The sequence below is a fragment of the Lagenorhynchus albirostris genome, chromosome 20 (assembly GCF_949774975.1).
Source record: "Lagenorhynchus albirostris chromosome 20, mLagAlb1.1, whole genome shotgun sequence".
Lineage (NCBI taxonomy): Eukaryota > Metazoa > Chordata > Mammalia > Artiodactyla > Delphinidae > Lagenorhynchus > Lagenorhynchus albirostris.
In genome coordinates this window covers 7,767,110-7,790,177 of record NC_083114.1, presented here as the reverse complement: position 1 = coordinate 7,790,177, position 23,068 = coordinate 7,767,110, and the positions used below count along the sequence as shown (strand labels likewise).

General features: G+C 60.6%; 1 protein-coding gene and 1 long non-coding RNA gene across 4 annotated transcripts in view; one reads left to right on the top strand and one right to left on the bottom strand.

Moving 5' to 3' along the window:
* NTN1 (netrin 1) overlaps nucleotides 1-20,600 on the top strand; it is a 200,439-nt gene extending 179,839 nt beyond the window's left edge. For both annotated transcript variants that reach the window (XM_060135640.1, XM_060135639.1), the window contains exons 6-7: nucleotides 6,657-6,731; nucleotides 20,209-20,600. In XM_060135640.1, the coding sequence (XP_059991623.1) occupies nucleotides 6,657-6,731; nucleotides 20,209-20,537 (404 nt within the window). In that variant the 3' untranslated portion in view covers nucleotides 20,538-20,600. The remainder of the gene's footprint in view (nucleotides 1-6,656; nucleotides 6,732-20,208) is intronic.
* On the bottom strand, nucleotides 18,034-22,852 carry LOC132511869 (uncharacterized). Of its 2 annotated transcripts, XR_009537771.1 has the most exons (3): nucleotides 21,577-22,852; nucleotides 18,778-19,122; nucleotides 18,034-18,554 (listed from the first exon to the last, which is right to left on the bottom strand). It is a non-coding gene; the product is annotated as an uncharacterized LOC132511869 (long non-coding RNA). The 2 variants fall into 2 exon arrangements; XR_009537770.1 differs by lacking the exon at nucleotides 21,577-22,852 and having other exon boundaries at nucleotides 18,778-20,598.
* Between the last annotated feature and the right edge of the window lie 216 nt (nucleotides 22,853-23,068).

Here is a 23,068-nt window from a genome sequence, read left to right as displayed (position 1 = left end):
GGCCCCAGCAGACCTTCAATTCTAGCCCCACAGGGTCTCCAGAGAGAGCAGGGCCAGCTTCCCGCTCACCCCTTCCTCCTCTGCGGGGGCCCTGGGTCCAGGGAGGATGGGGACCTTCGGGGCATAAAATATGGGATCCGATTAGTCAGTGAGGCTGACCAACTGGTCCACAGGGTGTGTGTGTGTGTCTAAGCTCATGCCAGCACTTGTTTAAGATCAGACCATATGAAACTGCTTTTTTCTTTTAAAGTTGAAGAATGATCGATTTTAGGTACTTTTATGTGGTTCATCCTATTAGTGTTCCTTCTTTTTCTGTTTTCTAACCAGATCAAATAGCGTGAAACATCCTTTCAGTGTTTACATGGAGCCAGCCTCTGAAACCATCTGGATCCAGAGATGCTTAAGATTCTTTATCTGTTCAGATTTGATATCTCTTTAGTTCACTTTGGTCCCTTATGATTCCCTCAGAAGGAATGCATTTCATTCAGATGTCCAAGATTTCAGTCTAAAGCTGTATACAATAGCCTTGTAATTTATAAAATCTTCTTTAGATTGTGGTTACACCCCTTTCTCATTAGTTCCTAATGGGTCTGTTTTCTCTCTTTCATTCATAGTTAGACATGACAGTGTTTTGTCTGTGTGTGTGTGTGTGCGTGTGTGTGTGTGTGTGTGTGTTTGTTGGTTTGGGGGCTTTACTGAGAATCAATTCTTGGATGTATTTATAACTTTTGAGTTTTTTTCAGTATCCCACTTTATTAATTTCTTCTCCTGTTATTAATTCTTTCTTCCTGCTTTCTTTGGGTTTTATTTCCCTTATTTTCTAAATTCTAGAATTGAATGCACTTCATTTATTTTCATTCCCTTTTGTTTAATAATAATATTTATTACACTGTGGTCAGGAAATGTGGCCTGTGTAATTTTAGCTCCTTGGAATTAATTTAGCATTCTTTTACTGGTTATGTGTTTCTGTCTGTTCCTTTTTGTCTTTCTCACAGTTTTTTGCATAATGTGTTTCAATAAAACGTTATTCCACACAAATTTTTTTTATTACTTTTGAACTTCTTTGTCACCTAGTGACAAACTTAAAACTTCTTTAAAAGTTGTAAGCTTTTAAAAACTTGCTTTATTTCGTTGTCTCTCTTAAACAGTCTAATATTTTACAATCAGTTTTTCAGTAGAGGTGTTGAATCCATTTACATTCATTGTTTTGCTTTGAGATCGTGGCTCTTCTGTGATTTGAATTTATCCCAGTTGCCTCTACCCTGTTTCTTCTCTTCTCTGGTGTTTTGTGGTTATCTTTGGGTTTTTCAAAAGCACTGTTGGATCTAATAGCTCTTATTTATCAGAGTCAAGCATCAAATGGCATCTTTTGTGTTCTGCTTACTTAAGACAAAAGTATTCCCCGCCTCGTTCTCAGTTTTTTTTAATATCATTTAAAGTTGCAGGTTAAATTTGTATACTTATTTATACATACCTATACATTGTCTGATGCTCCCTTTCAAACATTTTAAAATTATTTTGATCTTTGCCTTCACTCTTAGAACCAAATTGGAAACCTCTATGTCCGCTGGTTTCCGTGCTCATCACCAGTGTGTTCATTCCATGACTTTCCCCTCTTACATTCTTATTTTTGATCCATTTCATAGTTGGTTGGAAAACATTCTCCAGTGTTCGTCTCAAAAAGGATACATGGTTGAAAGCTTACACACTAGAGAATGTCTTTGGTTTACTGTGACCTTCATATATAGAAGACAGTCTAGCTAGGTATAAAAATCTTGGATCTCAAAGTTTTCTCTCCTCACAACCTATAGACACTGCTCCATTGTCATCTGGCCAGCTGCTTGTTGATTTTAAATCTGAATCGATTTTTTCCTCATCCTGGTATTTCATATGTTTTGCAAAGATGTACGTGGGTGTGTTGGTCTTTTATCCTTGATTTTTTCCAAAAATTCAGCTCATCCTTTCCTTCATACATAGGTTGGCCTTCAGCTGAGGGATCCTATCTTTGGTCTCTGCTGCAGTTTTCTCCCAATTATATGCCATCTCTCCACTTTCCCTCTTCTATCCCTATCATTTCTCTTTCACAGTTTCCACGTCTTTATCCTTTTCCTCTAAATTTTGTGAGAATCTCTCCAGTTTACTCTCATGTTTCTGAATCTGTTTTCTACAGTATTATTTCTCTTGACTGCTTCCAAAGTCGATTTTAATTGTGCTCCTAGGCTTTTAGATTTAGGTTTTTCCAGCTCTTCTTTCTTTCGTGTGTCACCCTTTTTGTATCATCACGTGGCCTTTTCAGCTCGGCCTCGTTTTCCCATATGGCTTTTTCTCTCCTACTTCATAGAGGCTGTGTCTTTTTAGAATTTTTTTTGAGCCTGACACACCCATTCAGTTTCATATCGTCTACGGCTGTTTTTGAGCTACGGCGACAGTTTGAATAGTTGAGACAGAGACCGTATGGCCTGCAAAGCCTGAAATATTTACTGTTTGGGACTTTGCAGAAAGATTTGCAGATCCCTGGCCTAGTGTGACAGCTGGATTCCCACTCCAGCCCCAAGCTGGATGGCAAGGGAATGCATCCAGCTCCCTCTGCAGTTCCTAATCCCTCCCAGCCTTTCTCCTCAATCCGCTTCTGCTCTGTGGAGGTGGTGTCCTTCTGTCTCCACTGCCTGACTTCCTTGTTCTCTGCATCAGTCATTTAGATAAAAACGTGAGTTCATGTACCCACTGCAAACACAGTCCTTCCCGTCCATCCATCCCCTTCCTTAAGCCTCCCTTCTCCGGATCTGGCTCCACCCTGGGGCCCCCACCCACTTCCTGCCCATTCTTTCTCCGGTTGTTGTCTCCCTGTCATCTTCCCTTTTTTTTTTCCAGGATTTTTCTGTTCATCAGACAAAGAGCTCTGTCCTGAGGTAAGACCTGGACAGGTTTTGCTTGTTCTACCATCATCTGCCTTTAATTAATAGAGATTGCTCCCAGATTCCAGCGTTGGGTCATCTGTCAGTTTAGTTTTTGGCATTAGGGTGAATTTTCTTTTTTTTTTTTTTCATTGTCTGTATAGCTATTTTGGAACAAAACAAGGAGAGGAAACGTGGGTAGCTGCAAGTAGATGCCATTCTGAAGGAGTCAGAGATGCATTTTAAAGCTGCGTTTGGTCCATCTGGAGGCAGCCTCCGTAGCTGTGTGTGTGTTTGATGACAGATGAAAATTCAGGAACACTTTCCTTATCCAGGGACCTCTTGTCCAGTGACCTCAGTTCTCTGGAATACACCCAAAGAGTCAGCACGCAGCCAGAGAGCTGCCATGGTGTCCGTGCCCTGAAGGAGCAGTTCAGTCTCTCATTCCAGGCCTGTTGACCCATGCTTTACCTACAGTTCGAATAACCTTAGTCTTTCTGTTTTCCTAGCTCACAACTAAATCAGAATCAGCAAATTGGAAGGGAGAGGGGACAGTTTACAGCAAGCACACTGACCTGATGAGAATTGCTGGCTGACAGAAAGGAAAGACGTAAGACCCACATAAAAAATAACCACCCACCACAACAAACCGAATACAGCTGTAGATGTGCACATGTCGAGGCTGGTACCATTTCCCGCAAGGACGAGCGGCTGGAGGTTGCCCTGTGACCCCAGTTTGAGTCAGCAGTCACCCCTCAGAGCCTTTCCTCTGCCAGCCTGGGTCCTCCATACGAGTCTTGGGTGCAGAGACTGTCTCCACCTCCTACGACTACAGTTGGCTCAGACAGTGGTTCTGAGCCTGGTTGCACATTAAACTCACCTGGGGAACTTTAAACATCTGGACACGCAGGCTGCCCCCTAAACCAGTGAAATCAGAATGCTTCTGGGTCATTCCAGAAGCCTGGGTTGGGAGCCAGGCCGTGAGGAGCACGGGCAGGGTTGAGAGCAGTGCCACACGCCTCTTCAGTGCCCTGTGAGTGGCGCTCATTATTGAGGGGCAGACTTGGTATTCATGGGGGCAACTGTGATTGTCACATGGGGTCCGGAGCTGGATCTAACCGGGCAGTGATGGATGCCACGCATTCGGGGATGGTTTCTGGCCCAGGTGGATACTTGGCTCTGAAAGGAAGAGCTGTGGACGCTGCTAGGAGGGAGTGATGGAGAGGGAAGGGAGGGCTGGAGGTGCAGGGCCCGGTCCTCCCAGGGGCCGCCTCCCCTCCAGCCCACAGTGCACTTGGGCCTGGCACCTTTGTCAGCTCTGCTGTCCTGTCTGAGGATGGGAATCACGGTGCCTTGCTTACAGGGCTGCCTGGAGGCTTGGAGGAGCTGACGTGCTCTTAGGGGCTCTCTCCAGGGCTGAGTCTCCACACCGCAGAGGAGACAGGGCAGGTGATTGACCGGAATGCAAGTACTGACGAGGGCCAAAAGGAAAAATAACGAGAAAGCGATGAGAGTGAGTTCAAGGCCGTCCCTGCAGTGACGTCACCGGCACCACTGGCATTCTAGTTCTGTCCCTAGTGGAAGACAGCAGGCAGGGATCCCCGCCAGCTTGCTGGGGGACGCCAGGACTTAGGTACGGCCTGCGTTCAGCCCCCGTAGTGGCTTTGCCGTGAGCGCCATCTGCCCCTGGGGTGGCAGAGATGTGGCCGAGAGCGGCCGTTCCCAGCAGTGAAGTGTGCAGTGCCGTGCGGGGCAGGGGAGTGGGGGGCGGTGCCACTGCCTGTGGGTTTGGGCCACTCCACTCACTGTCACCTCGTGTGTCGACCCCTCGGGCTTGGCCCCAGTGGAATCCAGGCTGCTCTCCCTGGATGCCCCAGCCCTGCCTTCCACGAGGTCCTGACTCCAGTAAGCCACCAGCTGGCAGGAGGGGCTGGTACTGTGGACTCCATTGCCCCCAGGCAGGGCATCCGGGTGTGGGGGGGAGAGGTCCAAGGACTCTGACCCCTGGGGGCAGGACGGGGGGCTGTTCTTCCCCACTTCCGGAGACTGGTTCCTAGTGGGGTGCCCCAGGAAGCTGGCTCGGGGGGCAGCAGAGGGCTGCCAGGCCTGCGGCTCCCAGGGCAACAGGATGGAGCTGTCTCAGCTTTAGATAGGACCTTGAAGGAGGCAGCCGCCTCCCATGGGCCAGAGGCTGACTCTGGGGTGATCTCTGAATATTCCCTGCAGATCTGAGTGATGGTTTGGGGGGACAGGCGGCCTCCTGCCCTGGCCTTGTCCTGTACTCCCACACAGACCACTCCTCACCCCCACCCTGGCCTTGGTTTTCCCCTTTGCAGGATGGGGGGCTGGCCCCTGCTCCTGGAGCAGTCGTGTGTGTGTGTGTGTGTGTGTGTGTGTGTGTGTGTGTGTGTGTGTGTGTGTGTGTGTGTGTGTGTGTGTGTGTGTGTGTGTGTGTGTGTGTGTGTGTGTCTGTGTGTCTGTGTGTCTGTGTGTGTCTGTGTCTGTGTGTGTCTGTGTGTCTGTGTGTGTGTGTGTCCCCTTGCCAGGACACACACCCAGCCCGTTTGCACCGTCACTACTCCTAGGACAGGCTGGGCCCTCCGCAGCCCCGGGGCTGGCCTGGCCTCTTCTCCGTGCCGGCAGTCTGGGAGTTGCTGGAATGCCAGGCGTTGTGCGTCCCCAGCTCTGAGCTGAACGCCTCGTGCTTATCGAGGGAGAACCCATCGGTGTTTACCGAGACTCAGCGTAGCATAATCACGAGTACAGTGATCTTGGCATCTCAGACTCGAGTGCAAGGCCCAGCCTCGCCACTTGCTAGCTGTCTGGGACGCACTGGGCAGGCGGCCTCTGTTTCCTCGTCTGTAGAATGGGAATAATGCCCGCAGATCAAAGAACGGTTGTGAGAATTCAGTGAGAGCCAGCATGTTGAGTGGTGGTGCAGGGCGGGCTGGAGTGATTTATGGGGCCTCTGTCGTGGGCTGGCCGTCACGCCAAAAGCTGACGTGTGAACACAGATATGGCAAAGGACTTGCATCACCTTATCTGAAGAGAAGGAAGAGCTGGCAGGGAGGCGGCCCGGGGGGACCGGCGTTGGAGGTTTGCATCTGCTGGGCCGACAGAGGCCACCCCCAGGGGAGGCAGGCCCCAGGGCGTCACACATCCTGCCCGGCTCGCACTGGGACGTCCCCGAACTGATACCCGGCAGACGCGGGCCCGGCGGCCCTGCCTCTCAGCAGTAGGGCCCATTAGAACTGAACTCTTCTTCGTGGGGCATTTTATTTGCACACTCCAGTAGAGTGGACACCAAAGGGGTTTTCTAATGCTTCATGGGCTGCTAATTTCCTCTGTGACCTCTTTTGTTGGGGCCTGACCCCAACCAGAGGCTGCTCGCCACGGAAGCCAGCGCCTGACACAGACCCGGGGTGCGGGGTGACAATGAGGCCTCTATTGGCTTTAATCAGGCTCCGGGTGCATCTTAAGAACAGGGGGAATTTGTGTGGCGCTCCAAAGCCCTGGGTGGCACAATACGGGAGCCCCCAGAGTCCCTCACGGAGGCCGGGGGGCCGGCGGGGGTGGTCAGGCGGGGGCCCTTTGTCCCAGCGCCTCTCGAGGCCAGGACGCCCTGAATGGCCGCCCGCGCGGCCTGGCCCCTTGGGTATCACAGGCCGCTGGGTATTTAGGGAGGTGGCCTCCCACCTGGCCTGGCAGCCTATTCTTCGCCCGCCTAATTAGGTTTTGTCTGTGCTCTCCCCTACCCTGCAGACTGTGATTCGTACTGCAAGGCCTCCAAAGGGAAGCTGAAGATTAACATGAAAAAATACTGCAAGAAGGACTACGGTGAGTGAGAGCCCCTTGTCTGGGGAGGGGGAGGGGAGGGGAGGGCACCACGTGACCAGCGAGGGGCTGGGGTTGGGGCGCAGGTGGCCCTGCGTGGGTGTTGCTCACAGAGTCCCTGGGACCCGACGGGAGCCGAGTGGGATGGGTCCCACGCCCAGGAATGTCCCAGCTCTTCCCCCTTGGCGGCAGGTGGTGTGAGGGGTCATAGGCGTGTGGGCAGGGTTCTCCCCCTGGCCCTGCAGGGAGGCATCCTGGCCAGTGGGGCCTGACAAGCCTGGGATTCCCAGGCTTCTCTCTGCCCCTGAGGGGCCGTGTGGCTGTAGGCCAGTCACTTTACCTCTCTGGTCTTCGGTGCCCTCGTCCGTACTCATGGGCATTCAGCCTGAGGCTCTGTAGCTCGAAGAGAGGTCCTCCGGGCATTGGAGAAAGGGAGGGCGCTTCCGTGGTGTGTTTAAAATGCCGATTGCAGAAGCCAGCTCCTTCCGAGGGTTGACTCCACCAGGTGGAGCTGGGTCGAGAATCTGCATTTAAAGCGGCTCGCTGGTAACTGTGACGTGTGAACACAGCCTCGCGATCCCTGAGGGCCTTTTTCAGCGGGAGCTGGGGGGCTGCAGAGAGTCCCTGTCACCGGAGGCCTCAGGCTCCCTTCCTGGGAAGAGGGTGTCCAGTCCGTCCCCCAGTCTCCCCGGGCGCCGTCCACCCTGGCACTGGGGGTGGGGACCCCTGCGCCCCTTCTCTGAATCCGCGTCGCCAGCCCTGCACCGCGCGGTGAGGATCTGGCTTTGTGGTTTCTGGGCCCTGAGTGTCCGGCCTGCTGGGGGCCTGGGCTGGCCAGACATCGCGATCCAGCTGCACTCCCCTCAGGATGGGGTCGGAGCGGCCGGTGGGTTTGGCGTGTCAGTTCCGAAGCGGCCAGGCCGTGGGCATCCCATCCCGGAGCCCTCTGGGTCCACGATGAATTCCTAAAAAGCCTCTTTTAAGTGCTTGCATCCCAAGGCGGTGCAGAAACTCCTGACTTTCACGGGAAAACCAACTTTGATTTTGAAAGCAAACGTCGAGCTGGTGTAAAGATAAAGGAAGTGTTGTCTCTGACCCAGGGTGACAGCAGCCCCCAGAGGCCCCAGGTGGCATTGGATTAGGCTTGTGTGGTCCATGCTCCTGGCCTGGGACCGTCAGCGTCTGCCAGGGACGGGAGGTGGGACTCGGGTGGGACAAGGGTGGGAGGACCCAAGGGTCGTGCAGTGTCCCAGGCTTAGGGCTGGGGGCCCATCGAGGCTGTCCAGGCCCAGAGAGCCAGGGTGACAGAGGAGAGCCCTGGGCCTGTCACTCTGCCACCGCTGCTCCCTTCCCCCGCAGAGCTGGGGTGGGGGTGGGGGGGGTGGGGAAGGAACAGGTGGGCCGCCTGGGGGGAGGGTGGTTTGAATTGGGTCTTGAAGCATCCTCTGCAGACGCTGGGGAAGGGGCCTGGGAGGAGGGGCGCCGCGCAGACTTTGTGTGAGGTGTTGACTGCAGCTCCCCTACCCCCGTTCCTGCTCTTTCCGTGAAGAAAGGGAAGGTAGCACCTTTGTTTACAGTTACCCAATGGCTCCGTCTGCCTCCTGGTTCCGTGGGACTCGTTTTGCTCTCTCTGACTTGTTTTCCTCCGTTGAATTCTGCCTCCCCTACCCCTGAGGTTGTGGGGGACACTTCGGCCCCCTCTGAGCTCTCCTGTCTCCACCCACCCCCAGCAGCAGGCAGGTCCCTCTTTCTGCAGGAGGGGGCCGGGCCCCCTCTTGTTATATTCCCAGAGGGGCCCCCCTGAGCCCTGCCCCCGCTATGGGCCCCCCAGGGAACAAGGGCGGTGGCGCAGGGGGCTCGGCCTCTGGCCTCCTCTTGTCCTCTGCTGCCTGACTCCATCCTGGATTATCCGAGGGAAGCTGGTGTCCTAGGTACGGCCCCTGGCCCAGCTGGCTGTGGTGACTTGCCCAGCAGAGGCCCGGCCTCCCTGGCCGCCCCTCCCCCATCACGTTTATCCCCAGGGCCCCATGTGTCCCAAAATCAAGAGGGCTGAGAAGCAGCCCGGCATGCCCACCTTCCCAGACTTCATGGCGGCTTCACGCCACCTTCCCCCCCAGCTCCTGGCCCTGCGCTGCTACCAGCACACCGCCCAGGCGTCCACGTTTCTGCTGCGGGGTGAGATTTGAGGAGAGCAGGTGCAGGGGAGAAGCGGGGTGCCCCCGCAGGGCGCCAACAGGGTCCGGAGCTGTTGTGCCGTCAGCTTTGATGTCCTCGTCACTGACCCCCCGGCCCATTGCCCCCGCCCATCTCCCAGAGGCTCTCGGAGGCACGTTCTGGTCCCTAGCACTGTCCGTGATGCTCTCGGGGTTGCCTCAGAGTTGGGGAGCAGCCCACCCCAGCTCAGCAACTAGGCCTGCCTGTTCAGGCAGAAGACAGGACAAAGAGATGCCAGGAAGGGGATCACAGGGCCTTCCGCGCAGGGCTTGGCAGACCCCAGCAGGGTGGGGGCAGGCAGGGAGAGGCTTGTGGAGGAAGGAGTGAGTGGCACCCACAGGGGCTGGGCAGGGGGCATCGGGGGCTCAGCCCGGCAGCAGCCGCAGGCCTTGCTCTGAGGCCGGAGGCCAGATCTCCCACCGGGGTCCACGGACCTTGTGGAGAATCTTCCTCGCATCCTGCTGGGCCCCTGGATGAGGTGTGAGTGGAGGTGTGCCTTCCACGCCTGAGCAGACCTGGGGCAGGTGAGCGAGGATGGCGAAGGGAGCCGGCGGGCCCAGGAAGGCCGGGAGGGAGGCTGCAGGGGCCGCATAATCCCTGCTCTCTGACTGACACCCCGGCAGGGAGCCAATTAGGAAACACATTTCCTTCACTTTACAGCCAGGGCACTTGGACGTTCTAGAAGCTGCTAATTAGAACCTGGTGGGGGAGGGGGTAGTGAAGAGCAGGCCCCGGGCCCCTTTCCTCCTCTGAGGCCAGCTCAGGAGTCTTGGTGTTGTACAGCGGGAGGGCCTGGGTCTGGGTCTCCGCTGAGCCGGGCGGTGGCCAGTGGGCGGGAGGCCGTGGGGAGCAGGGGCAAGGAATCACCCCGGCTGGCTTGGGGTCTGCTGGTCCTGCCCGTGTTCCTGGTGAGACAGGGCCCAGTAGGTGGGGGGAGGCCTCGGGGCCGAGCCGCCTTGTCTCTCTGCTCTGGGGAGACCCCGGGACAGGGAAGGGTAGCTGTTCCAGTCCCATCCGTAGGGAATGGGGCACTGGCCCCAGAATCCGGGGGCAGATTCCACACTTGCTCTGTGACTTTGGACCAGGCTGGGCCTGTTTCCTGATCTGTCCCGTGGTGGTGAGATCAAGGGGACACGACGTCCTTCTAGACGTGGCGAGGATGGTGGCCTCACCGGGCCATCTCCAAGGGGCAGGGGTCCGTGGTGGTGCTGTCGTTGACGGCCCCCCTCTCCTGGGCCCACCTCAGTCCTCTGTTGCCCTCTAGGGGATTCCGGCTCACCTTGCAGATGCTGAGGAAGCGCCCGTGGGAAGGCTCGGGGCGGGGCAGTTGCACATGGAAGACGGTGTTTGTTATTTCCTAGCGTGTTAGCATTTCCTGCCGACTTTCCAGGAAAACCTAGCCTAGAGGGGCCCTTCCTTGGCGTAAATGCTCCCAGCAGGCATGCGTAGGTGTGTGCGTGTGTGTGCGTGCCTGAGCGTGCATGTGTGTGTGCGTGCATGAGCGTGCACGCGTGAGCACATCCTCGAAGCCCGCATCCGCTCGGCGGCGCCCACGCAGGCAGAGCGCGTGCGTCCCTCCCGGAGTCGCGGGCGGGCTCCGCGGCGCGTCTACCCAGAAGCCCGGGGCTCCAAAACCTCGGTGGGTGTGTAGAGAGTGACGCCGTCCCCGGGGCGTTTACCGTAGGGATGGTGCACTCTTGGCCGAGGCCTGGCAATGACTTCAGGCCGAGACACCCCTCGGCTGGTGTGGGGAGTGGACTTTCTAACCCCTGGCCCGCGTGGAAGAGGGGCCGGCCTGCCCCTGCCCCTCAGCCTCCCTCCCCCCGCTGCCTCTTCGCTGGTCCCTGTGCTCCTTGGGAGGCTCCACTGTCTGGTCCCCACTCACCTCCTGGTGTTCGCGCGACCTCCCCTCGGCTCCCGTGGCCCCTCTGCGTGGGCACCGCACACACGTCCCAGGAGGTCCCGCCCCCTCACACGCGTCCCCACCTCAGCCAGTCCCTCCTCGGACACTCGTTAGGCGTCTGCTGCGTGCCCCCTCCCGTCCCGGGTGCTGGGCTTACAGAGATGGAGGAGACACAGGCTCAGCCCTCCAGGAGTTTCCGGGATCAGAGGGGAGATGCGCACACAAATGACAGCATGGACGGGAGGCGTGTGGCCAGGGTCCGGCCTGGGGTGGGACGAGAGTGGGGCCTGGTCCCTCCTCCAGGGCGGGTGTAGAGGGAGGGCTTCCTGGAGGAGGGAGCGCAGGTAGCCAGTGCTCACGGGGCAAAGCAGGGCTCCCAGGCAGGGGGAGCAAAGTGTCTGAGCACAGAGGGAGGAGCAGGCTGGGGAACCGGGAGAAGAGGGGGTGTGGAGGTGCTGGGGGCAGGGCTGCAGGCCAGGGAGGCTGGGCGAGGCGCTGCTGTGGGCCTCGGCAGCCGGGCTCTCGTCCGCGTGCAGGGGCCACTCTGCGGCCCCCGAGAGCCCGGCCCGCTCACGCTGGCGCGCGGGGGCCGCCGCCCGTCTCTTCTTCCTCCCTGGGTGCAGAAGTGGGGCGGTGGGGGGAGGCGGGAGGAGACAGACAGCTCGCATTCTGAAAGGTGAGATCATCTCACTTTTGCCAGTTCTTGGAAAAAGGATTCGTTCCCAGAAATGTTTATTAGTCACCCCTTCTGCTGAACGACATTTTGGCACCAGCAGATGGAAAATCAGGATGCTTCTCGTGAGATGATCTGTCTCGAGCATTCCTGCCGCGCTCCCTCAAGGATGGTTTCTGAGGATACAGCTCGAAGCGGAAGTTCCGTTGGCATCTGTGGGGAGGAGCTGGGTTCATGAGGTTGTGTGTGTGCACATGCGTGCACGCGTGTGCTTTGTTGGGGGCCCCGGCAGAGGTGGGCCTGGGGACCTAAGCGGATCCCCGCCCCCGAGAACCCTGTACCTCCTGGGACAGTGGAGACCCCAGAGAAGAGGCCTTGCTAGGCCGGTGTCTGTCCCTGCCCTGCAGGCCCCGGGTGGGCACCTCACAGCCTTCATTCTCACCCTTAGCGAATCCTCAGAAACGCCTGTGAGGGAGGGCTTTTTCCTCCTGCCGTTGGGATGCTGAGACTCAACGAGGTCAAGAACACGCCCAGGCCGGGGCCTCCGAGGCCTGAGGCTCTTGTGCCCCCAGCCTGCCCCCCGTGCCAGGGCGCTGGGCCTTGGGCAGCAGAGCGGGTGCAGCCCCCCTCGAAGGCTCATGGACTGGTTCCCCCACGGGACCCTTGACTCTTGGCTCCTGAGAAGCTGCAAAGACGTCTCCGTGGGGATGAGCAGGCGTGGTCACCGCGGTGTTGGGGTGAGCGTCGGGCAAGCGGGGCTGTCGGAGACGAGACGTCGGGCACGGTGGCGGGGTGGGCGTGGCCGTTCAGCCGGGGCTCGGCCCGTGCGGTGGAGGGAGGTCACGGGCGGGTCCGTGATGGAGGCTGGGGAGGCCGAGCCTGCAGTGGAGACGATGCTGGTGGCGGAGTGACCGCGGATTCGCGTGGAGCAGGTGTAGGCGGTGGGCACGGCCCTTGTGGGCTCTCGTCTGGCTGCTCAGGCCGGGATGAGGTGAGCGGGGGTGATGGGGAGAGCCTCACAGCTCAGGCCTGGACAGGGACACGGGGCCTCTAGGCAAACGGTGGCCTCTCCCCCTCTTGACACCCCCTGCCCTTCCTTTTCTCGACCTTGGGGTCAATAGCTATTCCTGGTCAGGATCAGTCCCTTCGAGTAGGGAACACGGGCCCGGTTATCAACCCCGTCCTGGGGGCCCGGCTCCCGTGTCTGCAGCGGGCCGTGACATCAGGGCCTGGGGGTGGGCAGATGGTAGAGGGGCACCCTGGGGGCTGTCCCCCTCAGGGCAGTTAGCAGGGGCCGGGAGGCAGCTGGTGGTGATGGCTGGGAGGGGCCGGCTGCCCCAGCACTGTCCCCAGCTCCGGGGAGCGGGACGCAGCCCAGCCGGCAGCACGTGGCATGGCGTTTCAGGGGCTCACTGACCCTTCCCCGAGGGTCACCAGCCCCCTGGGGATCCTCCGATTTCCCCAGCCAGATGTGACCTCCCTCCTCAGAGTGCCAGCCCCATATGGAGGCCAGATGTGGAGCCAGGTCAGCATGAGGCAGCCTGAGGTCGCAGAATGCGGGTGACCACCAGGTTTGGCAGCGAGGGCCAGGGGGCCCCAGTGACAGCTCGACAGAGGCCCCTGAGCCCGCAAGGCGCTGCACCCATCGGGGCCTCCTGCCGCGCGAAGGGGATGACGGGCCGCAGCCCTCCCCATCTGTGTGGAGACACAGATGGGAGCCCAGAGCCTGGGCCTCCAACCTCTGCCGCCCCAGCAGCTGCAGGGTGCCAGGCCCCAGAGGGACCTGCTGGGGCCCTGTCTGTTCCCCTCCCTGGAGCATCCTCTCCTCTGAACATCCTGTTTTTAGAAAGGAGGTGTGGGTAGGGAAGGCTGTCTGATGGAAGGTGTCTTCTCCCATCTCACAGACTGGGACACCGAGGCTCGAAGTCGGGGGTGGGGGGGAAGGCGGGGATCTGTCCAAGGTGCCCGGGGACACGGGCCGCCTTCCCCTACAGACAGGCAACACTTGTCTTGTCCCCGCTCACCAGCCACCTGTCTCCAGGATCACAGAGCACTTCTCCCACTCACGTGGGGCTCGGATGGGCACCTTTCCCCAGTGGGATGGATCTCGGGGGTCTTGACACCCTACTTTCCCGGGGTTAGAGCCTTTGGCACGAGGACTCCAGTACCGTCGCTATTCCTGGGGTCTTCCCACACCTGCCGCTTCACCTGCTTGTGTGAGGCTCAGGCTGACAGGAGGTGGGGACGCCCCAAGAGTTCCCCCGCCTCTGAGCAGCCTGGGCTACCTGCGGGAGGCAGGCCTGGCCTGAGGTCAGAACAGCTTTTCAGAGGCTCGCGCAGGGTCACCCCCGGAGTGGGCGCCTCCGCCAGCAGGGCTCTGGTTAGGATCCTGCTTTGGCCCCTGTTTCCAGGCCTGAGGCCCCCTCTCTGGGTGTTCTTGGGGAAGCAGCTTCCATCCCTTGAGGGTGGTTTGACTCTTCGGAGCTGAGCGAGTGCCGTGTTCAGAGGGTGCAAGGGGACCAAAGTTGCTGCTGGACGCCCGCCCTCCAGGACAGGGCTCCACGCACGGTGTCCTGGGTGCCGGCCCAGCGCGGGAGGAGGGGCTGCTCTGTGTAGAGAGTTTGCTGCCGACGGCTGTGGCAGAACCGTTGCGTGGGGGCCCCGCTGAGGAGTGGGTACGAACTTGCAGCCAGGATGTGAGCCCTGGAGGCGCGGGGTCTGGGCTGAGGCCACGGTGGGGAGGCTGACTCTCTTGCCTGTCCTCCTCCAGAGGCCAAACTCCACTGATGGTGGGAACCGACCTGGGGGACTTCCCCAGCCCCACCGTTGCTGTGTGTGTGCGCGTGTGCGCGTGCGCGTGCGGCATGGGGGGCAGGTGTGGGAGGTGGGGCATCTCTTGAGGCGTGTGAGGCCCACGGGGGAGGGCGGGGAGCCTCGGCCGTTCTCCGGGGTGGCACTGTGACAGCTGGGGCCGTGCCCATGGTGGGTGTGGGCACATGCACCGGATCAGGAGTTGCCTGGGCCGTTTCGGTTGCTTCTGGCTGGGAGGGGGCACCCGGGGCGTTCTCCCTCGGGCTGACTGCAGGGGAGACCTGCCTCCACGAGGAGGGCACCCCGCTGGGGCAGGGCAGGGCCCAGCTCCACTCTCCTGCCTGAGCCTCTCGCAAAGCCGGGCAGCCAGTCTCCTGAGCGCATCTCGCCTGGGGGCCGGGGGTGTTGGCAGGGTCAGACCAGGACCATCTCCTAGGGCAGAGGGCCAGTAGCCTCCCCGGAGCCCGGCTCTCTGATTCCCAGCTCTCCTGAGGGCCCCTCCTCCAGGGAGCCCCCGGCATCAGTCCCAGGCACCTCACCCCCTCCCCTCCCCAGAACAGAGCCCAAGCACTGGGACCCAGCAGGGGACGCTGAGGCCACCCCTGTTGCTGGTGGTCTTAGAGAGAGGGGCATACCATTGCTGCTTAGGCTGAGGAGGGAAAGGGGGAGCCTTCACCAGCCCCGAGCTGGGTGTCCGCACTTAAGGTCTGAGGGTGGGGCCTTGGTGGGCGGGGCAGCCCCAGGGTTCCTGAGGACTCCGACTGGGGGGGGGTCTGACCACAGCACGCCTCCAGCCCTCCACCGGGCGGGGCTGCCGTGCCCCGGCCACAGGTTAGCGTCCCCGCGAACGAGGCTTGGCCCTGCTCGCCCGTTTCTGACCTTCACAGGGGGCTGGGAAACATGTGGTCAGAGCTGCACTTCATGAAAGCAGCTGCAACTCATGACACGCTTTCCGTGCCGGGAGATTTATGGGGCCGCGTGGTTTTAATGGTTTCTGTGGGGCTAGTGTCCTCCCCCACTTCGTCCTGGCTGCTGTCTCAGAGGCAGATGGGCGACAAGCTTTCCCTGGCTGCACGGGCCCAACAGGAAGGTACGGCTGACCACCCAAGCCTCCTTGGGAGGGGCAGCTGCTGGGAAGCCCCCGGGGACCCACGCCGAGCAGCCCATAAATCTGGGAGACCTCCAGGAGGCAGGAAGCCTCCATGCAGAGGTGTCCCAAGCTGGAGGGGAGAGGAGACGGGCGCCCCCCTCACGCCGTCCCCCCATCCCCCCGGGGTCTGAGCCTCGGCCACGGCCCCAGGCCCCACCCAGCAGGTCATCGTCTCGGGCTGCGCCCCATGGATGTGCGCTAACTGTGTACTCCTCGCTGCCCTAGTAGCTGGCCTAGAACCTGGCTGGCCAGGATCTCTGATCCCGGCAGGACGTCCCCGAGACCTGCAAGCGGGCGTGGGCATCAGTCAGCCCAGTGCCGCCGCCTGTCACACACTGTCCAAGGTGGTGGCAACGCCAGGTCCTCGAAGGGCCCAGAGCTGACAGACTCTCGGTCTCCTGGGCCGGAGCTGGGGAGGGAGGGAGGATTTGAAAGGACAGGGGCTCTGGACTGAGGAGGGGGCTGCCATGGGGCCGTGTGGCCCCCTTTGGGCCCTGGAGTGCCCCACTTCTCAGCTTGCCTCTGCCGGCGCTGGGACTCAGTGGAGGTTGAGGCACCCCGGGAAGGATGGCCAGAGGTCTGCGCCTACGGAAGGACACACGGGGGCCTCGGGCTGAGCCACGAATGGGGCTGAGAGGACCCCCCGGGCTGGCTGTGGCCTGCGGCCTGCCTCCCCGCCCCCCGCCCCGTGGCCAGGACCAGCCCGGTGTGGGCACAGGCCGTTCTTGCTGGCCCCCGGGGCCTGGCCCTCTGTCCCCCCCTCTCCCCCTTGGAGTCACGGCTCGCCCTCGAGGGCCAGGCCTCTGCCTAGGGTTGGAGAGGTGCGTGCCCCTAGTAGCCAGGAGGCTGGCTGGAGGGCGAGCAGGGGAGATCAGTCCCCACGGCCCTGCCCTGGTGGCCGAGGAGGGCTCCTGGCACAGGAGGCCTTCCCGTGAGCCCCGGACTTGCTGAGGGGGGCAGCTGCTCGGGGCTGTCTGCAGCTTCGCCGGAGCCCCGGGGCCCGCTGCAGGAAGGTTTTCCTACGGAAACTGGCAGCCCAGGGACCCAGCCTGGCCCGTGGGGTCCAGGGGCTGACTCCTCTCGCTCTCTGGAGGCTGCGCGCGCCCCTTGCTTTCCTTGGGCGCCCGCTCCATCCTGAGCTCTCAGTGTTTGGGTGCGCAGGGCTCAGAGGGAGGGCGGGCAGGCATGTAGGTGTGGACCTGAGACGGGGATGTTCATCCTGAGTGCGGGGCCCCGGCACCAGCAGGCGGGGGCAGCCTCCCCTCCCGGCCAGTCCCTTGTCTGCGCTTCAGAGTCTGGCCCCGGTGGCTTTGTGCTGGGACCCTCCCTCTTCCTGTGGGGGGGTCTCGGCACGCCTCTTACCGCTCGGTCTGATATGGTCTGATCTCACCGTTTGTCCTTCTGAGGGTCGTCTCATCTGCCTCGTTTCTGAATGAGGGATGGGGGATCCTCCCTGTGAGGCCAGTTTAGGACAGCGGTGCAGGGATGGGGACTTAGGACTGAGGGTCGTTGGCCTGGAGTGAGCGTCGTGTGGGTGTAAGGGGCACACCCTCGGGGACCATGGGTCCACGGCCGCTGCACCAAGTGCCCCCCGCAACCCCGGTTGGGCGGTGCCACAGGCCCCCAGGAGACCCCGGTCATTCCTGGCTCCCAGGCAGCAGGGATCAGAGGTGGCAGCCGAGCCCTGCGTGCTCCCCGAGGGGGCCGAGTGGGTCTGCCTGAGGTCACAGTTTCAATGTGTATTTCGAGTATTTTCAGCCGTGTGTACACTGCGGGGACTTGGCCTGCGCACTGTGTGTGCAGCTCATACTTGGTGGGCTGTGTAATATGCAGAGGCGTTGCCAAGGGCAGCGGAAATGTGGCCTTTTTCCAGCATAATCCCATGAATCTACCACCACCCGCCCCTGCCCCCGGCCCCGTGCCGTCCCAGCCCGCTGCCAGGGCGCTGCTGGGGTGGGAGGACGACAAGGACCCGTGCTTCGTCCCCATCGACCTGTGTCCACTGCTTCGGCCCCTGGATGCTTGAGGACAGCAAGGTGTCCAGGGCCAGATCCCCCTCCGGGCTGCGTCCTCAGTGCTAGGTGGGTCCCCCTTGGGCTGGGGAGGGAGAAGGGCCTCTGGGGGCCAGCCCGGGGCCTGAGCTTGTCCAGAGAGCTCTCTGGCCTCACCAGCTCTGCCTTCCCACCTGGCCCTGAGCTGAGGCCCAAGACCCCGAGTCTCTGATTCCAGTGACACGAGTTTGCTCACGCGGCCAGAACAAAGTACCCTAGACTGAGGGGCTCAAACAACAGAAACTCACTTTCTCCCAGTTTGGGAGTTTGGAAGTACTGGATCAAGGTGTCGTCAGGGTTGGTTTCCTCTGAGGCCTCTCTGCTGGGCTCGTAGGCGGCCGTCTTCTTGCTGTGTCTTCACGTGGTCGTCCCTCGGTGCGTGTCTGTCCTAATCTCTTCTTAGGAGGACTCCAGTCATATTGGATTAGGGCCCACCCTTTATAACTTCCTCTTAAAGGCGTTAAGAGGTAATTATCTCCAAATACTGCCACATTCTGAGGCACTGGGGGTTAGGACTTCAATGTATTAATTTTGCCGGCGGGGTGTGGGGGGGAGATACACAGTTCAGCTCTTAACACCAACATGTGATCAAAGCCACGTTCTCACCAGAGGTGCCTTCTGCAGCATCCTTGTTGGCCACCCCAGCCCACCCTGGCTGGGGGGACACTGTGGCTGGGCCGGGGGTCTGAGGTCCCGCACAGGCAAACAGCTGCATCCTGGGGGAGGCTCATTCTGTATTCAGCTCAGTCCCAAGGAGAGGAAACCGGGGCTCTCGGGGATGCTGGGGACGGCTCCCCGTTTGCTTAGCTGAGGGGCACGCAGTTGCCACGGTGACCTCTGTCTGCGCAGTCAAACACATACAGAGCCCAGCCACTTCTCCAGGCTGGAGGGCTCCCCACCCCCACCTCAGAGTTCACACTGAGTGTTGAGTCCCTTGGTGACAGAAACATGGAAACGGTTGCCATGGCAGCCATTCTTTGGAGCCCTCAGACTGGAGTGCAAAGTTGAGGATGCCCAGGAACAGCTGAAATGAAAATATGGGAAAATGCACCAGTTCCCTCGCCCAGAAGGATGAGTCAGAGGGCGTTCGGTGGAGGGCCCAGCCGTCCCTGCCCCTTCCCATCACCCCGGGGCTAAGTGTGGGCACAGGAGGGGAACGGGGAGGGCCTGGGGAGACCTTGAGAGAGGCCAGCCAGGCCAAGCTGTGGGTGGGCCCAGTGCCCAGAGCGAAGTGGGCAGGTGATTACCTCATGGCATTCCCTGGGGACATGTCCTCGTGGCTGGAGCGCACCTTATTTCGGTCCCTTCACCTGTAATCTGGGGAGACAAGCTCCTTTCTCAGGCGGGCTCAGGTCCAGATTCTTCAGCCTGTCCAGGGGTATACCGGACGTGGTGGCAAGGGGAAGGCGCCATGTTCTGACGGGGGGGGAAGGAGTCCAAGTTTCCCTCGGACGGGGGTTAGTACAGCAGAGACCTCTGCACTTACCCCTGGAATGGTTGTGTCTCTCTCCCACCATCACCACCACCACCAGAAGTTCCCCAGGTAGGCTCCATGGGGCTCTGGTGCCTTGAGATGCACCAGCCAAAGGGTCCTGCAGTCAGTTGTTTGGGAAGCAAACACACGCGTGTCTGCACACGCTTTGTAGATTAAAGGCTCAGAAAAGTCCTGCACTAAGGCGACTTCCTTTGTTTAAGCCAGTATTTTCACATATTTGAGCAAAATCCCCCCCCTTAAAAAAGTATGTCCTCCTTTTATGAAGTATCTCTTAATATCCTGCAGAAAGAACACCTGTTAACGTTTACTAGAGCACTGATTCTCAAAGTGTGTTCCCTGGACCCACAGCATCTGGGAATGTGTGAGGTGTGCGGTCCTGGGCCCCAGTCCACATCTATGGAATAGGAAATTGGGGTGAGGCCAGCCATGTGTTTGACGAGCCCTCCAGAAGTTTCTGATGCCTGCTCCAGCTTGAGAACCCCTTCTACTCAGGGAAGGAGGAGCAGAGAATTGAAAGGGAGGGGAAGGGCCTGAGGACTGGGGGAGGATCAGGAGGCCAGGGAGACGAGGCAGTCTGGCAGGGATGGGAGGCGGGCAGCACAGGGCCCTGGACTCCGGAGGAGAGCGGCAGCCACCCCGAAGGGCTGTTGAGCGTGCACTGCACCTGGGCACTGAGACCCCATTCTGGTTTTCTGAGATTGGGTCAAGGGCAAGGCTGTATGTCTAGGGGTGTCATGAGGCTTGATGTTAAGTGACGGGGCCTTTGGAAATGCCCAGGGGGTGCCACCTGAGGAGGTTCCCCGGAGCCTGTGCCGAGTGGCCAGTGCTATGCTCATGGAGGGCACCTACCCCGGCAGCTGGATTCTGCCCAGAGTTCTGGGGATGTGGTAAGAACCTACAGCACCTTCCTGGACCCTAAAGGGGCTTGTCCCCAAAGACAGTGCCGGGTGGCACCTAAAACACAGGACATACGGCTTCCTGGAACAGCGGCCTTGGCCCCAGTATCAGCTTTGCCACCACACACCCACTCCTAGTCGGGTACCCCATGCAGTCACTTCACTGCTCCGGGTCTTCTTTCCCTTCTCCATCAAACAGGCTGCCCCATCCCTGGCCCTCCTGGTCGCAGGAGCTCGGGGTCCAGGCGGCACCCGTGGCCCACCCTCCTGCCTGTGCTTCCTTGCAGCCGTCCAGATCCACATCCTGAAGGCGGACAAGGCAGGGGACTGGTGGAAGTTTACGGTGAACATCATCTCCGTGTACAAGCAGGGCACCAGCCGCATCCGCCGCGGTGACCAGAATCTGTGGATCCGCTCGCGGGACATCGCCTGCAAGTGCCCCAAAATCAAGCCCCTCAAGAAGTACCTACTGCTGGGCAACGCGGAGGACTCGCCCGACCAGAGCGGCATCGTGGCGGACAAGAGCAGCCTGGTGATCCAGTGGCGGGACACGTGGGCGCGGCGGCTGCGCAAGTTCCAGCAGCGCGAGAAGAAGGGCAAGTGCAAGAAGGCCTAGCGCGGCGGGTGCGGGGGGGGGGGGGCAGCGGCGCGCCGGGCGGGCTGGGCGCCGGGGCCGGCGAGCGGGAGCGGGCGCCCCGCCACCGCGGCGGCGTGGACTTCGCCCGTGAGGGCTTTTCCAGCTGGGGGGAGGGTGGGGGCGGGGCCGGCGCGGGGCCCTCGGCGGCCCCGCCCCCAGCCCCGCCCCACTCCTCGCGCGCCCCGGGCCCCGGCGGATTGAGGACGAGATTTAGCTACCTCACGGGTTCCCCTCCAGGGCAGAGAGGCGCTCCCCCCGGGGCCGGGAGGGGGGCCGGGGCAGGCGGGCGCAGCAGCGCGCAGGTGGCCCACAGCGATGGGTAGAGAAGAGCACACGAGGAGAACTGTGAACCCCCCAGGCCCACCGCCTGGCCACCCCCCATCCCCCTCCCCCCAAAAAAGCCACACCCTTCTTCGGGAATTCCCACGGGAGCCCTGCTTGTGACAACTGGGGCCCCCTGTGCAGGGGCCCTGGGGGCATGCGGGGGGGGGGGGCGGCAGGAGCCTGTCCCAGCAGCCTTCCCCGGGCGGCCTGTGGTCTCCACCGCGCCGCCTCGGTCCCCCCGGGCTGGGAAGCCCCCGCCCAGCCGACGGGTGGGCCCAGGGCCACCCCTGAGAAGCCCGCGGAGGTGCCTGACGGAGGCGGCATCGCGCACGCGAAACCTCCCAGAGAGCCTCCTTTCTGGCAAGCTGGAAGCGGTCCCTTCATGACATTTTCCGGGGAAGGGGCACGGGCGGGGTTTACGGCAGTGACACTATTGTGTGATGACCTCAGCTCCCACAAGGCCCCGAGCAGTGTCCACAGCTGGGCAGGGCCTGGAGCAAGGCCGTTGCGCCCGGCGGGGAGGGGGCTGGCGTGCCCGAGCCGCGGGCTGGCAGGGGCAGAACCGCTAGGGCGCGGGGGCCGAGGCAGCCGTGGCCAGTGCCTGCTGCGGCCCTCACTCCTGGCTCCCCCAGAGTAGGGACAGAGGCCGCTAAGCTGGGGAAGCCTGCTGGGGCCGCCCGCCGGGGCTGCCTACCTGGCTGTCCTGGTACTGCCCGGCAGCACCTTGCCCACTCCTTTCTGGTGGCCCCCGAAGATGGCCTGTCGCCTGGGGGCGCCCGCTGCACTGGCCGCACACTGCAGTCGAGGCCCGGCTCCTCTGTCAGGAATTGGGTTTCATCTTCCCTGCTGGAGTCTGGCCGCTCAGAGGGGTCACACCAAGGATGATGCTCGGGCCCCGTGGTCTGGCTTCCCTGCTTCGGCCCCCATCGCCCCTGCCGTTTACCGCGCACCCGCCCTGTGCCAGGCACTTTAGCCTTGGGAGCTCCTGTTAGCTTCGTAGCAGCCCTGAGAGACGGGTTCTCACCCCCAGTGTCCCCGTGCAGATGAGTGGCAGAGCCGGGCTGTCTGACCCTCCGCGGTTCCCTCGCAGGCCACAGGGGGTGCTTTTGGGTGAGTCACCCCTGAGATGCTGGCCCTGGTGATGGCATAAGGCCTGGAGCACAGAGATCAGGAAGTGGGGGCAGGGATGGGCACGGTTACATCTTCAGAGGTGGCAGCCAGGGCCGTGGGTGAGGCCGGGTGTAAACTGACCCCGGGGCAGCCCCTGGAAGCCCCAGATGGCGGGCAGGCAGGCCGTGGCTGACCCTAAGGTGGAGGGAGAAAGGCTGCCTGGGGGTGTTTGGAGGGATTCCAGAGATGCCCCCAGGGGCAGGGGGAAGACAGAACTGCCCAGGGAAGGGGTATCTGCCTTGCCTGAATCCAAGCCCAAGGCTGGGAGCGTAGGGACCAGTCCACGCAGTTGGCCCTCCAACGCTACCCAGGGTTGTCCGAGTGCACTTAGTTGGCCCACAGGCCTGCAGAGGCCCTGCCCAGTTACCCGGCGTCTATTCATACTGGCCCGGCTTCTCTGCCCTCCGCCCAGAAGGGCCACGGCAGCCTCACCACCTCCCACCTGAGTGGGCCCGATGCTCAGCCCCCATCATCAGGGACCTGCACTGGTCGTCTCTGAGGCCCCTCAGGCGCTGGAGCCAGCGGCCTGCCAAGCAGCACTGCATCTTGCTTTAAATTCAACCAGCCTCCAGCCTCGCCCTCCGGCTCGCCACCCCGAGAGCAACGTAGCTTGGTCTCTAGGAAATGTTAGGGAATGCCAGGGTGACCAGATCAGCCAGCGTGGGGTGAGGACGCTGTTGGGGTATCAGTCCTCACAGGCTGCCCTCCCCACTTCACGGATCCAGCCAGAGCCAGCCCACTGCTCCTCTGAATCCAGCCACCAATTGGGGGTGAGGACCCATCCTTGGGAAAGCACCCCTCGCCCCCCCTCCCCGGGAGGAGATGGAAATAGGAATTCCTCCCCTCGCCCCCCCTCCCCGGGAGGAGATGGAAATAGGAATTGAGGTGCTCCGGCTTGTACAGTTAGGAAAGGATATAAAATGGAACTAGATTTTGAAGAGTGTATTAACCAGAGTTGTGATATTGTAGGTGTTTGAAGAAAAACATACCAGAATAGTCTTTTTAGGAAAAAAAAA